This window comes from Pseudorasbora parva, chromosome 23 (genome assembly GCF_024679245.1).
Source record: "Pseudorasbora parva isolate DD20220531a chromosome 23, ASM2467924v1, whole genome shotgun sequence".
In the NCBI taxonomy this organism is placed as follows: domain Eukaryota; kingdom Metazoa; phylum Chordata; class Actinopteri; order Cypriniformes; family Gobionidae; genus Pseudorasbora; species Pseudorasbora parva.
Window position 1 is genome coordinate 11822319 of NC_090194.1, and position 16342 is coordinate 11838660.

At 36.8% G+C, this 16342-nt stretch overlaps 1 protein-coding gene across 2 annotated transcripts in view; it reads left to right on the forward strand.

Annotated features, from left to right (window-relative positions):
- Positions 1-16342, forward strand: part of gfra2b (GDNF family receptor alpha 2b) — a 67108-nt gene that overhangs the window by 24714 nt on the left and 26052 nt on the right. For both annotated transcript variants that reach the window (XM_067433346.1, XM_067433345.1), the window contains exon 4: positions 14255-14639. In XM_067433346.1, coding sequence (XP_067289447.1) covers positions 14255-14639 — 385 coding nt within the window. The remainder of the gene's footprint in view (positions 1-14254; positions 14640-16342) is intronic.

Genomic DNA, 16342 nt, shown 5'->3' on the forward strand with positions numbered 1-16342 from the left:
GAGACAAGATCAAGGATAGCTCTAGCATTTCATTAATTTGTTTTTATCCCTCAATTTAAAGGGATAGTTCAACCAAAAAATGCAAATTATCCCATTATTTACTCACCCTCAAGCCAGCCTAGGTGTATATGACATTCTTCTTTCAGGCGAATACAATCTGAGTTGTATTAAACTCTGTCACGGCTAATCCAAGCACTATAATGGCAGTGAATGGCAGCACAAAATTTGAAGCCCACAAAAGGGCATTCATCCATTATAAAAGAAATCAACACAGATTCGGGGGGTTAATAAAGGCAAAGTGAATATATGGGTTTGTGTTAAATAATAATAATAATAATAAAAAATCCATGTTTAAACCTTTATAAAGTAAAATATCTTGCTTCTGGTGGAGTGCCTTCCATATTCAACTCACAAAGACAGTGTAAAGTCAGCCATCATCCATAAGTTTAATACGGAAGGCGGTCAAAAACCAATCATAAAACCATCGTTTTATAGGTTTAGCAAAGGAATAACTTATTATTCTATAAATTACTAAATATGAATGTCTCAATATAAAACACTTAAATCAATTCATAATCTCTATATAAACACATTCTTTACTTCATAAAAAAGTAAATACTACCGCATAAACATGCGTTTGTTTAAAGTGATCAATTTTCTTTAACAATAGCAGTCTTTATATAAACACATTTCTAAGTAAAAAAAAAAAAAAAGTATTTAAATCAAAGCTTTCCAACAAACAGATGCATTCCTAAAAAGGAGAATTCTGTGCTATACATAATTACAGCAGTTGGCATTCATTCAATGAAGCATAACCTCAATTTATTTTAAACAATGTAAATGGGAATATGTGTATTAGTCATGATGGCCATTTAAGGCCACCACCAATGAGAATGAATGAAATTACTCTGTATTAATCATAATTGCAGCTTTGAGAACGGCACTGAATAGCAGCTTTCATGATTCATACGTTTTACCTCAAACAAGTTTTTCTTTCTTATTCATCGTCGCCTTCAAATGGATTTCATTTTCTCAGAAACCAGCTACATGATGACATGCTGGGGCTGTTGGGATATGGTTTGTTGGGAGGCAGCGACCAGTTTGCAGGGCTTTAGATGAAAAAGGTAAACAGGGAATACACACGCTGCGGTCTCACTGATGGCTTTTAACAAAAGCTATCACCACACAGCCACTAAAAAAAAAAAAAAAAAAAAACTATTTTTGTTTCCAATTCCTTATGCGACTGTTCACGTTTCTCATATTTTCAATCACAGCAGAGGTAATCTGTAGCCTTATATAAGAGCAACTAGGATGCCATCTAAAAAAAAAAAAAAAAAACACATCTCTGCAGGCTGCAGGTGCTTTAGAACCACATCCAGGCCCATGATGACAACATATGCAATCATATCGAGAATTATTTGGCATGATAGGGACATTTAAGGTAGTAAATGCACTAGGAGGAAATTATATTTCATATGTTATAAGGACATATTCTGTGAGAAGTGTGGCAGTTTCAATTATTTCCTCAGTATTTCTCTTACACCTGTTTTGCTGTGCTGACATTTTATATTCCCACATAATAACTGCATATGATCACGTGTTAACCTTGAAAAATAAAATAAAATGTAAATCTAAAACTTTAAAAGCTTAAAATGTTTAAAAGTTTCAATTCTTTGAATACCTATACTGCTTTGGGTGCTTCTTCAACAGTTAACATTTGTTTGATAAAAATTCTGTGATGGAAATGACATTTTAAAGTTGCCCTATTATGTATATATATATATATATATATATATATATATATATATATATATATATATATATATATATATATATATATATATATATATATATATATATATATATATATATATTATTATTATTATTATTATTATACCACCATTGTGCCATTGTGGTACCATTGTTGACACCATTGTTTCTCTTCGTGTCACTGTGTATCAAACACTGAGTCTCCAGAGCATTTCGTCTCTGACACACATTGTAAGCGGTAGACCAATCACAATAGAATGGGCTGCCTCACAATTCAGAACAGTGTAGACCAATCATAGCAGACTGGGTCATCTGATCAATTCAGAACAGTGTAGTCCAATCACAACATACTGGGTCATCTGATCAATCAGAGCAGTGTAGACCAATCACAACAGACTGGGTCATCTGATCAATCAGAGCAGTGTAGACCAATCACAACAGAATGGGTCGTCTGACCAATCAGAGCTGAGTAGATCTATGACAAGAGACTGGGTCGTCTGACCAATTAGAGCAGAGCAGAGTAGATACATCACAACAGACTGAGCCATCTGACCAATCAGAGCAGAGTAGGTGATGTGCAATGTATATTGTCCATTTTTCATGGCAAAAGAAAGGTACTCCTATAAAAAACGTACAAATAAAAATACTTTTAGATGTTTAAAAGCTTGTTTAATTGGCTTATTTACCTTTGTTTAGATTATTTTAACTTTAAATATTTTTACTAATTAAAATGTTGTGATGTATTTTCATATTTTAAGATTGAAAGTCTGTGTCTATGCATAGAAAGCATTTAGAAGTAGAAAACATACAAAGGAAATCATTGTGAAATGTTTCTAAGATCATTTTAATGGACTTTCATATAAAAAGTTTTTAAATGAAAAAATTAAAAAAACCTTTGTTTGAATAAAAGTCAACCCCTGGGAGATAAATGTGCTTGTTATTGAAGAAACGCTCATTTACAGATTTGTGAAATCGAATCTGAACCCTCTAAACAGCTTTTCTGCAAGAATAAAAAAAAGACTAAATACATAGACCAACAAGTCAAGATGGTGTATGTATTAATAATCTCCTAAGTGACCTTAATACACAGGGCAGCACTGATCCTCGGATATTTGCATAATTCACATAGATTGTGCTTTACTTCTTAAGTGCCTGAATGCTGCGATACAAAGCGCATGTACCACATGAATAAGTGCTCAAATGACTACTATACACTTCAACAACTGCCTTAAGGCAAGACTATACAGAACTGTTAGGCGCATTTGAACAAATTATCATATTTACTGCATTGATTTGTGTGTGTACTTCTCATCTTCAAGAGTAAATACACACCGTTATACTATTTGAGCAATTTGACATTAAAGGGGACCTATTATGCAAAATTCACTTTTGGTGTTTGAGCATAAGTGTGTCCGCAGTGTCTAAACAACCTCCTTATAACAGCAAAAATCCACCCATTACTTTTTTTTTTTTATAATCCCCTTAAATCAGAAACAGTGTCTTAAAAAGAGCTGTAACTATGTCATCACATTAGGGCAAGCCCTACCCACAACTGGTGACAATCTCTCCCCTATTAGCATAGATCAGCCCCACACAGTCCACCGTGTTTATATTCTGGCTATAGCAGCTAGTGATAAAATGTCTCAGCTAAGCATTATAACCCGGGCTTGACATTAACACCCGCCAAATTGCTATTAGGGATGGATGTCAGCTGTGGTGTGTAACAGTCACTCCCACTAGCCTTTTTTTTTTTTGCAGGTTACATTTTAACTTAGTCTTCTTAAAAGGGATCTGTTATAACCGCGGTGGGCATTATAATGCAATGCAATGTCTAATAATCAGAGGCTTTCAGACTAGTCATCGCTGAAATGCCAGAGTTTTGTTCAGAGCACACTCTCACTCACTGAAATCTGCACTCTCATCATAAACAACAATGCAGAGATGTAACCTATGTGCGATGAACGTAGATGATGAGATTGATTCTTCATACAGTGATTGGCTGTTTTGTTCAGCAGCGAAAATAATTTCAAACAAAGATCACAGCAAAACCAGAGCACATCTGATGTGACTGCCATAGTTGGCTTGACACTGGATGTTTGATATTCGCAAATTTTGGGGACGTCCCTAAATTTACATATGACAATGGTTTAAATGTTTCAATAGAATTTGAAGAGAATGAAATAATCATAAAAAACAACTAAAGTGTTTATCTAGGTGTCAGGTATGATGCACACTGATTTTTGATATTTAAAAAAATTAACTGTCAAATCGCATGTATTTTACTTATTAAGAAGCTTTACACACAAACTTATCAGAGGTAAATTGGACTATTTGTTATACATTTCATGTAGACATGATTTGGATGTGTACAGTGGTCATTTACATATAGCCAACTACAACATTTTGGCTAGTGAAAATGCTGAGTGGCTAGTATCTTTGGAAAAACCACTAGCCACAGTGGCTGGTTAGAAAAAAAAGTTAATGTCAAGCCCTGATTATAATCATTCTGTTGATGGCAAGAGTTTCCATAAACTCCCGGCATTTGAGCAACTGAAACGGGGCAGGGAGTAGTTGCTTTCACCCAAAAATGCTATAATATATGATCTGTGGAGTACTTTTAGCTGGAACTTCACAGATACATTCACCTGAGGACATCTGAGACTTACACTCACCTAAAGGATTATTAGGAACACCATACTAATACTGTGTTTGACCCCCGTTCACCTTCAGAACAGCCTTAATTCTACGTGGCATTGAATCAACAAGGTACTGAAAGCACTGAAAGCAAATGTTGGCCTATATTGATAGGATAGCATCTTGCAGTTGATGGAGATTTGTGGGATGCACATCCAGGGCACGAAGCTCCCATTCCACCACATCCCAAAGATGCTCTGTTGGGTTGAGATCTAAAGACTGTGGGGGCCATTTTAGTACAGTGAACTCATTGTCATGTTCAAGAAAACAATTTGAAATGATTTGAGCTTTGTGGCACTGTGAATTATCCTGCTGGTCATAAAGGGATGGACATGGTCAGAAACATGTTCATGCAGGCCGTGGCATTTAAACAATGCCCAATTGGCACTAAGGGGCCTAAAGTGTGCCAAGAAAACACCCCCCACACCATTACACCACCACCAGCAGCCTGCACAGTGGTAACAAGGCATGATGGATCCATGTTCTCATTCTGTTTACGCCAAATTCTGACTCTACCATCTGAATGTCTCAACAGAAATTGAGACTCATCAGACCAGGCAACATTTTTCCAGTCTTTAACTTCAACCAATTTTGGTGAGCTTGTGCAAATTGTAGCCTCTTTTTCCAATTTGTAGTGGAGATTAGTGATACCCGGTGGGGTCTTCGGCTGTTGTAGTCCATCCGCCTCAAGGTTCTGCGTTTTGTGGCTTCACAAATGCTATGCTGCATACCTTGGTTGTAACAAGTGGTTATTTCAGTCAAAGTTGCTCTTCTATCAGCTTGAATCAGTCGGCCCATTCTCCTCTGACCTCTAGCATCAACAAGGCATTTTCACACACAGGACTGCGGCATACTGGATGTTTTTCACTGTTCACACCATTCTTTGTAAACCCTAGAAATGGTTGTGCGTGAAAATCCAAGTGACTGAGCAGAATGTGAAATACTCAGAACGGCCCGTCTGGCACCAACAACCATGCCATGCTCAAACTTGCTTAAATCACCTTTCTTTCCAATTCTGACATTCAGTTTGGATTTCAGGAGATTGTCTTGACCAGGACCACACCCCTAAATGCATTGAAGCAACTGCCATGTGATTAGTTCATTAGATTATTGCATTAATGAGAAATTGAACAGGTGTTCCTAATCCTTTAGGTGAGTGTATTACATCTTGTAAAAAGGGACATAATAGGTTCCCTTTAAGAAAGTATCACCAACAACATCATATTGCAAATAACTCTTTGGAAAGCAATATTTGTGCTGACATGATACACAAACACACAAGAAAATCTGCTGATTCAGACAATAATAGATTTATGATCCCAAAATCAACTTTATAAACAAAATGTTTAATTTGACACTCCCCTAAATATGACTATCTACAGTTTAAAAGGTGAGTCAAATGCAGATTTGCATGATGCAGTCTAAAATCAGCAGATTTTCTTCACTCAGAGCTGAAGCCAGAACAAAATCAAATATTTTCTTCCATAATTCCCTTCCCTCTCTGACGAAGCCCCCGTAAGCTGGCTCTCCTTGAGGATTTGTTAGAGACCCCTTTCCCTCCGAGATAAGATGAATATCAGGACCAAAACAACACACCTCTGGGAACATGTTTTGCTTCAAAAGCAGGACTGGAAAAAGCTCATAACATAAAAATAATCAGACATCTTGTTACATGGCTCTCCTGTTCATTTGTCTGTGAACAGATGACCGCTCACATCTCCTTGGTTCTTTAAACTGAAGAATTGCCATTGACCCGGGTTTGATAGATTCTCAAGACAGGAAGGGGAGATAAGAGGATAATAGAAAGGGACTTTTTTTGGAAAAAAAAAAAAAAAGCCACACTAGAGAGAGCAGTGCAACATTAAAGGATGTTTTCGATGAGTGTTTCCAATTGATTACTGTGGAACAGCCAGCTAAGATGGGAGTGATGTTGAAAGAGTGTTTATGCTCTGCAATTGCCAGTGGATTTGAAAGCAAGAAAAGATTCTGAGGAGCATGGATTCATTTTTATTTTAGCCAGGTGCCGGACCCATGATAATCAGATTTTACTGAACTGCTTTTTGGTGAGGATGATGAATAATAGAAAAGATAGTTTCAGGTGTATAATAGTAAGGATATAGATGTAAAAAGAAAGAGAAAGTCTATGTAAGAATCTCATATATGTATATATCTAGTATATATCTAGAGTATATAACTCATGATATTTAGTCCAACATGATTACAAGATCTATTGAAGTCTATATTAGCTGGAGGAAGCCATCTGTTAGCGTTCCCGTTTATCCTAACGCCAGTTGCTTGGTTATGTTGAGTGGGAAGTATTTTGTTAGAATGCACAGATATTTTTGAATTACGTCAATGCAAGAATTGCATTTTTTATTTTATTTTACTTTGACTCAATAAGAATGCATTTAATTAATCAAAAGAGATCATACAAACATTTTACTACATACATACATACATACATACATACATACATACATACATACATACATACATACATACATACATACATACATACATACATACATACATACATACATACATACATACATACATACATACATACATACATACATAATTAAGTTAATAAAGAACAAGGGCTTATGGATATTAACCCAGCCGTAAACTAAAATCAGCATAAAATGGAAGTTTCAATAAACTTTCTTCCTTATTGTGATGTATATCCGAGTGAAATCGCTTCTCGAAAAAGAAAAGATGTAGGGCAAGGCATGATATTGTCGATTTGGAATCGATTGGATGGTAGTGGTTTGCTACTGCTGTGATGTCATGTGATTGACAGGTTGTCCTGCTCTCATGCTAAACACATCATCAGAAAAGAGAAGAGAAATCACTGCAAGAGGCAGGGGAAGATATTTTACTTAAAATTTACAAGGGTATAAATATATATATATATATATATATATATATATATATATATATATATATATATATATATATATATATATATATATATATATATATAATGTTGTGCACAGATAAATAATTGATCGATTTAAGTAAAAATATTATCAGACTTCTTGCTTCATGGTGCACTTAGGTTTTCAAATAGCTGTAGCCACCTAGTTCACTAAACCCTATGTAAAATGAGTGTTTACAAGAAGTTTTTAAAATCCATACTTTTTCAGGCACAGGGAAAATATGATATTATTAAAATACTGATATTATTTATATTCTGATAAATAATATCAGAATGAATCTTTATTTATTGATATTAAATGTTTTAAACACTGTTTTTCCCCATTGAAAATAATTTAATTGGAATCCACATACATACATATAGTCATACATACATACATACACACTCTATTCAGGTATAACATTATGACTACAAACTGACTACTGAAGTGAATTTGTAAGGTAAATAACACAGATCACCTGTTAGTTAAGAGAGTTTGACAAGGGCCAAAATGTGATGGCTAGACACTGGGTCATCTCCAAAACTGCAGCTCTTGTGGGGTGTTCCCAGTCTGCAGTTGTCAGTATCTTTCAAAATTGGTCCAAGGAAAGAAAAGTTGTGAACCCGATGACAGGGTCATGGGCGGCCAAGGCTCATTAATGCACTTAGGGAGCAAAGGCTGGCCCGTGTGGTCCGATCAAACAGACAAGCTACTGGCCATGCTGACCCCTGTCCACCAGAAAAAGCAACAACAGTGGGCATTTGAGCATCAGAACTGGACCACGGAGCAATTGAAGAAGGTGGCCTGGTATGATGAATCACATTTTCTTTTACACCACATGTATAGCTGGGTAAGCATGCATTGCTTAACTGGGGAAAACATGGCACCAGGATGCACGATGAGAAGAAGGCAAGCTGGTGGAGGCAGTGTCATGCTTTTGGCAATGATGTGCTTGGAAACCCTAACTCCTGCCATCCATGTGGATGTTACTTTGACACATACCAGCTACGCATTGTTGCAGACCATGTACTTCCTTTCATGGAAACAGTATTCCTTTTTCAGCAGGATAATGTGCCCTACTACAAAGAAAAAAATGGTTCAGAAATAGTTTGAGGAGCACAACAACGAGTTTGATGTGTTGACTTGGCCTCCAAATTCCCCAGATCTCAGTCCAATCGAGCATCTGTGGGATTTGCGGAACAAAAAATGTCCGAGTCATGAAGGCCCCACCTCGCAACTTACAGGACAAAAAAGATCTGCTGCTAATATCTTGATGCCAGATATAACAGCACACATTTAGTGGTCTAGTGAAGTACTCGACGGGTCAGGGCTGTTTTGGCAGAAGAAGGGGGACCAACACAATATTAGGAAGGTTGTCATAATTGTATCCCTGGTTGGTGTATTTAGCCTATAATAACTAGCTATAATTTGTTTTATAATAAAAAATTATTAACACTCCTGCGTGAGTGTTTCTAATGCGAAGGCTGATGGCAAACATAATTTTGACTACTGTAATCAAGCTCTATATTTTTTCTCTCTTTTGGAATTTTCTTTTACTATTAGAGCAAACAGGAAAACAAAAATGAGAAAATGAGCGCTAGGCTGCTGCAGGATAGGAACATATATTATTCTTGGAGAATATATATATAATTTTAGCAGGTTCAATATAAATAATGTTAACACAGATAACACAATTAGCTGTTTTAATACTCTCACGGCCTCAAAATGTAGTATGAATCTGCATCCTCATGAGTGAATCTCTATGTGTATAGGTACACTGGGAACACCTGAGCTGGAATTAGTAGAAAGCTGAAGCAGTTGCTGTGCAAGTAGTCCGTTATCAAAAAAACCAAAAAAAAAAACCATTATATTTTCAAGTTTAATTAGAAATACCTGATAATTTTTAGTAATGTTTGTAATAGCAGGCTTTTTAATGAACACAGTCATCGTCTCAGAACCTGTAGTTTGTGGTTTTCATCCTCAGTCATTGCAAAACTGGGTGGGAAGCAGTTGTCTGGCTAGAGCAAGGATGTTTTTGCCAGCGAGGCAATCAGCGGACAGGTAAACTTTCCACTTACATGACCTTGTGAGAAGCGAGGCTTCAGTGAGATCTGTTTTGAAGCCCCTGCCTGATTCCCTCAGCTTTAATAAAACATATGCGAGCGCACCACAAGGAAGCTCTTTGAGTCGTGGATACTGTAAAAACCTTGTCTGTCAGAGAGATAACAGGGCAGCTCTGGCGTAGTGCTAATTGGCCATTGCATTCCTGTATGCAAAGAATATTTATCACTTCTGACAGAGCTCGAGAGCATTTTTCTTTTTTTTCCACTTGAACAGTTTTGCCCTTTGCAAACTGTGAGTTTTATCAGTGTGTTTGAAGATGCACAATGAGATAATGAGTTTTGGAAACCTAAAGAAATGTTGGCGGGTGTTCCTTTGGAGTAGGGTGTTAAAACCGCTTAACATACACACACTGGTTAGACTAAATCAGAACCTTGACACACACGCACACACACACACACACACACACACACACACACACACACACACACACACACACACACACACACACACACACACACACACACACACACACACACACACACACACACACACACACACACACACAGATAAAAGGATTGTGTCTCTGCTGCCAGACCACCCTCAGCCAAAATGTTTTATTTGACCAAGCTATAAAATATTTCCCATGTGCTTTACTCTGTTCAGCAGCAACAAAATGCGATTTTGTTACAGCATACATAGTATTTATCTCTTCATCCCTTTCATTTTGGAGCCTATTATTTGGCATTATATGAATAGGATCAGTTGCTTGCCCATTAACAAAAAAAAATACAACAACAACAAAACAAAAAAAAGCGGCTAACACACTGGTTGCACTATATGTTATTAATTCACAAAAAAGGATCAGCTCGAGTTAACACATTTTTTAAATTTCATGTTTGGAAATTTGAATACATTGTCATAGTGCTGTCAAAAGTACCGACTTTGATCCCAACACTGTAAAACATTTTGTTGGTTTAACTTAAAAAAGTAAGTAACCTAGTTGCCTTACATTTTTTTGTTTATTGTAATAAAAAATGTGAGTTGATGCAATGAAGGAAATTGGTTTAATAAATAGAAATTTAAATTATTATTGTATCTGAACCACATAAAAAATTTGATAAATCAAGAAAATAGCACAATTTGGCATGTTTCACTGCATCAACACAAATAAAAAACACAATCCCCCAATATGCTTACAAAATCCTTTAACAATATTTGAATAAAGGTTGTCGATTCTCAAAAATATTCATTGTATTAACTCAAATTTTTAATTTCAATGAACTCAAAATTTTAAGGCAACCAGGTAACTTTAAAAAATGTTTTTTTACAGTGAAGTCGGGACTAAAATTTAAAAAATGTGACGATACCAGCATTTCATCTAGCATTTTAAACGCTGTTGAACGAATTCTTAAAGGGATAGTTCACTTTAAAATGAAAATTCTGTCATCCTTTACTCACCCTCAAGTTGTTTCAAACCTGTATGAATTTCTTCAGCTGAACACAAGGGAAGATATTTTGAAGAATGTCAGAAACCAAACAGTTAACTGGAGCCATTGACTTCCATAGTATTTTTTTTCCTACTATGGAATTCTATGGCTCCAGTTAACTGTTTGGTTTCTGACATTCTTCAAAATATTTTAAAGTGAACTATCCATTTAAACATCTCTGATTGGCCATGTGTTCACAAGCTCAACATATATGTCTGTGATAGGCCATGTGTTCACAAGCTCAACATATATGTCTGTGATAGGCCATGTGTTCACAAGCTCAACATATATGTCTGTGATAGGCCATGTGTTCACAAGCTCAACATATATGTCTGTGATAGGCCATGTGTTCACAAGCTCAACATATATGTCTGTGATAGGCCATGTGTTCACAAGCTCAACATATATGTCTGTGATTGGCCATTGTGTTCATGAGCTCAACATGTATGTCTTTGATTGGCCATTGTGTTCATGAGTTCAGCATATATGTCTCTGATTGGCCATTGTGTTCATGAGCTCAACATATATGTCTCTGATTAGCCATTGTGTTCATGAGTTCAGCATATGTCTCTGATTGGCAATTGTGTTCACGAGCTCAACATATATGTCTCTGATTGACTTCAATGATCAACGCTTCAAAAACATGTTGCAAATAGACGTCTTTGATACTCTTTACCGAGCACTTACACATATGCACACAAGTGCGTTTGAAAGCAGGCATCTGTCTATCAGTGGCTATATTAGGAATCCGCTAATAGACGCCTGCTCGTTTCCATCTGTGTGAGCATGCGGCAAAGAGCGTCAAAGACATTTCAATGTTTCATAATTGGACTCATGCTCAGATTGATATGGTAAAATCTACATCATCGTTACTGTCAATCTCTGAGCTTTAGGAAGTCTCTGGAGCTGAAGTTTGCCGTTTAACTTCCGACACACACACTGTAAGCAGTAGACCAATCACAATAGACTGGGCCATCTGGCCAATTAGAACAGAGCAGGCTCTCAGAAAGAAGGGATTTAGAGAGTGATTCATCTGTTGAGTCATTTGAAAATCATTTAAACATTTGGTGATTCGCAATGTATATTATGAGAAAATTAACCCTTTGATGCAAACCTGTTGTGAGAGACTAAAATGCCTTTAAAATAGCATAATATGGGCACTTTAAAATTTCAGTACCAACTTGGTCCAGAATTTAGTACCACTGACAACACTACGTTGTCATGCTCTATGTGATTGATTTACAATTATTGTATTAAATTATAATTGTTATATTATTATTATAACTGATTTTAAGTGTCATTTGTTCAGGGATCTTTTCCCCACTGTGCTGGTTGTGCTGTATGTTTCAGAATCACCCAGTAGAACAGGTTCAAAAGATTCATGCTTTCAGCAATCCGACTACACTGGTCACACTGCATGTAATTTATGTTTTTTTTTATTTTATTTACCAAAGATAATTGGGGCTTAGGAGTCATTCATGAGAGAACAGCCTACACTGAAGAAAAAAAAATTAATTCACTAAAAAGAATGAGCTCATATAGGGTCATTTGTTTGGGAAACAGACTATACTGGTTGTGCAGCATGTTTCACGAAAAAGAATAGTCATAGTGTACATTATTGATTAACCAAAAAGAATCTGCTGATAAGATTTGTTTGGAAATTGGAATACACTGTCATGTGGTATATTACTTATTCAGTAAAATGAATCAGCTTATATTTGTCATTATATTATGCTAGTTATGCGCATGCTTTTTTAATTGCCAAAAGTAACAGGTTTGGGAATCAGACTTCACTGGTCACACTGTGCGTTATTTATTTATTCATTAATTCACTAAAATAAATCAGTTCATAAGAGTCATTTGTTTGGAAATCAGACTACACTGGTCATGCTTTATGTTACGGATTAAAGGTCCCGTTTTTCACGTGTTTTTGAAGCCTTGATTGTGTTTACAGTGTGCAATATAACATGAGTTCATGTTTTGCGTGTAAAAAAAAAAGTATTTTTCACACAATTTACTTATCTGTACAGCGCTGTTTCCTCTGTCCTAATAATGGCCTGATGATTTCCTTGTTCTATGAAGTCCCTCCTTCAGAAATGCGTAACGAGTTCTGATTGGACAGCAGCTTAGGGCACGTTGCCCGGAAAGGTCCCGCCTCTTACCATTATGGGGAGATGCAAGCTCTGAATGTGCGCTCTTCTCCACGTGGGAGAGCAACAAGACCACAACCCTGTTCTTGTGGGCGGAGGGTTAGTCAACAAACGGTTCTAGTGACGTCATTCCTGAAGGAAGTGCAGCGGTGTAGTCCAAACTGGCCGTTCGCTGTAGGCTTTGGAAGGGAACTTCTGTTAAATAAAATATCTCGCTTGGCATTGAACTTTGAGCTTTATAATGGTACAGGTATTATTTATGCTCTAACAGCAACATTACACACTAAAGTTTGAAAGATGGAATCGCGAAGAATGGGACCATTAAAAATCAATCTGTTAAAAAAATTATTTATTCAGGAATTGGGGTACACTGTTTAGTGCTGTACATTACATAAACAGAACAATGGAGTTTTATGGTATTTTTTAAAGATGCAACCCGTTCTGAATTCAAACTTGAATGTAAAAGATCATTCACATCAGCTTTAAAACATCTGAACCTGAGATAAAAGCACAGACATAAAAGTTAAATAATCCAATATACAATTTCCTTAAAATGTAGATAATTAAATATGGTTCACAAAATCATGCCAGTGTGACCAGTCTCCGCATGTAGCATGACAATGACAAAGCCATCTCAAAAAGATTTTAAATTCTAGAAAAGACAATCTTCTAAATGACAAGCAAGAGCTATTTTACTCTGAACCACCCAAGACTTCTAACAATGGCTTATCCAGCAGTTCTCATTGGGTAAAATCTAATTAAACATGCTTCAAAGGACAAAAGCCTGACTACCATGAAGCTGCCAGTGCACTTTGAAATGAAAAACGCTATTAGAGCACATGTTAGCTCTTATCAGAAAGTCAGAAAAGGTCATAATATGTCATGGTTTTCAAGCAGAGATGTGAAAAGAGGCTAATTTGGAGGACACATGCACAGCCAGGATCATATTTGATAAATGTGCTTGTCTTGATTATTTTCATATGTGTCTTGCAAAATACCTTTATTAGAAGAAAACATGTGCACTGACATTTTAAGGTCCAAGAGCAGAAGCAACCTGACAGTGTGCTACCTTAGTAGACACATCTAAATATGTATTTTCACTTTAATCTGGTTTGTCTCTGTTTAACCAAGCGTGCTGACCCTCACTGTTCCCATCTATCTGTGCCGACAGCCATGGACTCCGCTTCAGCAAAAGGGAATCTGTGTTCTGACACGGGCAAGCCCTGTAACCCATGCCTGGATGCCACGAAGGCCTGCAACCTCAATGACACCTGCAAGAAACAGCGCACTGCACTCATGGCCACCTGCATCCCTGCGACTCCCATTCAGCAAGCTCACGAACCCTGCAACCGAAAACGCTGCCACCGAGGCCTGCGGCAGTTCTTCGACCGTGTACAAACGGAATTCAGCTACCCGTTACTCTTCTGCTCTTGTCGGGATAAAGCGTGTGCTGAACGTCGCCGGCAGACTATCATGCCTACGTGCTCATATGAAGAGAAGACAAAACCCAACTGCCTCGAGCTAAGGAGGACCTGCCGTTCAGATCCACTCTGCAGGTAAGGTTATCCCGTCTGGGTCACGGCACCAGAAACACAACAAATTGGTCTTTAACATAACTATTTTGATAATCAAATTAACGTGCGCATGCTCCATAAACTCTACGGTCCCTATCATACAAACGCCGCAGTAAAGCGTCAGGTGTGACGCAATTGTTTTTTGCTAGTTTTGGCCCGATGCCATTATAATTTTCACATCCTGCTCCACATTGTTTAAATAGCAAATGCATTCAACCCAGGCTCATTGGAAAAACGTGACTCTGCCTACATATTTGCAACACCCCAAATATGTACCTCCAGGTACGTTTACCAGCACTTTTTGGTTGAAACGTCCACCGGAGGCACTAAGTGGTAATATTTTATCTCCATTCCCAGACTGATCTCATGAAATGGCGTATTTATGACACGTCAATTCGTATGCCATTTTGGCGTGCTATCAAGACGCATAATCGCTTTTTAGCGTGTTTATCAACGCCGTTTCATTCTATCCCCCTACACTGCCCCTACCCCTAAACCTACCCATCACACACACACGCACACACACACACACACACACACACACACACACACACACACAGCCCCTAAACCTACCCATAACAAGAAACATTCTGCATTTTTACATTTTCAAAAAAACTATTAAGTATGTTTATAAATCCATTTACCTTGTGGACACACACACATATTCAGACACATTTTGAACATGCAACTCAATCCCTTCCCTAAACCTACCCATTTGTGTATTATAAAAAACAGGATATAACAGGCAGATACAACTGCATGCATCATTTATTCAGAAAGTACAAATATCCCAAGTGTTCCGAGGCCAAATGATTGATTTGTGAGAACAATATATGCATCAAAATACTGTGTATGGATGTATATACAGTATTATATATATATATATATATTTTTTTTATATGGAAATATAACTAATTGTTTTTGAAATATATTCACGCATGTGTGTGTATTTATAATTGCATAATAATAATACACAGCACACACATATCTTATGTAAACACAAACTTTTATTTTGGATGCGTTTAATCGTGATTAATCGTTTACATCTAAAAATAAGGTGTGTTAAAGTGCATTGTTGGTGCATTGCTATTTTGAGGAAACTGAAAATGACTGCGCCATTGACCAACAAAAACACAATTTTCTTTTTTAATGAAATTTACCCACATTCAAGCATTGATTAAAAAAAAGAAGCATGAAACTAGAATAAAACATGAATCATTTTTTATATAAAAGCCGACGCTCTTTTCTTAGTTTGGATGTTTGCGTGTTTAGATATTCATACAACAAAATATTCTAGGGGCCACGAACATTTTGTGGAAATGATCAAAAAAGCTGGCAGTGGCTGGCAACTTAAAAAATATATGTTTTTTAACACTGGCAGGGAAACAGTTAAAAAAGGGGAGGAGCTGCTCGATATATCCTCCTATGTAGTTTTATTACTGTATTGACTATTATTGAGTAGTTGTTGGATGGACGGTAGAAAAGGTTAGATCAGAAGGTGATCCATACACTCAACACAAATACAAACATTGGATCAGCAGGAGTTCCATATGCTCAAAAACATTGTAGAAATTGAATCAGTAGGTGGTCAAAAAGCAATTCACTACAGATGTAACTTATATGTAATCTATACGGCCAAGGACACACAACCTATTAGAAGCACATTATTGACCCATGCACTCGTG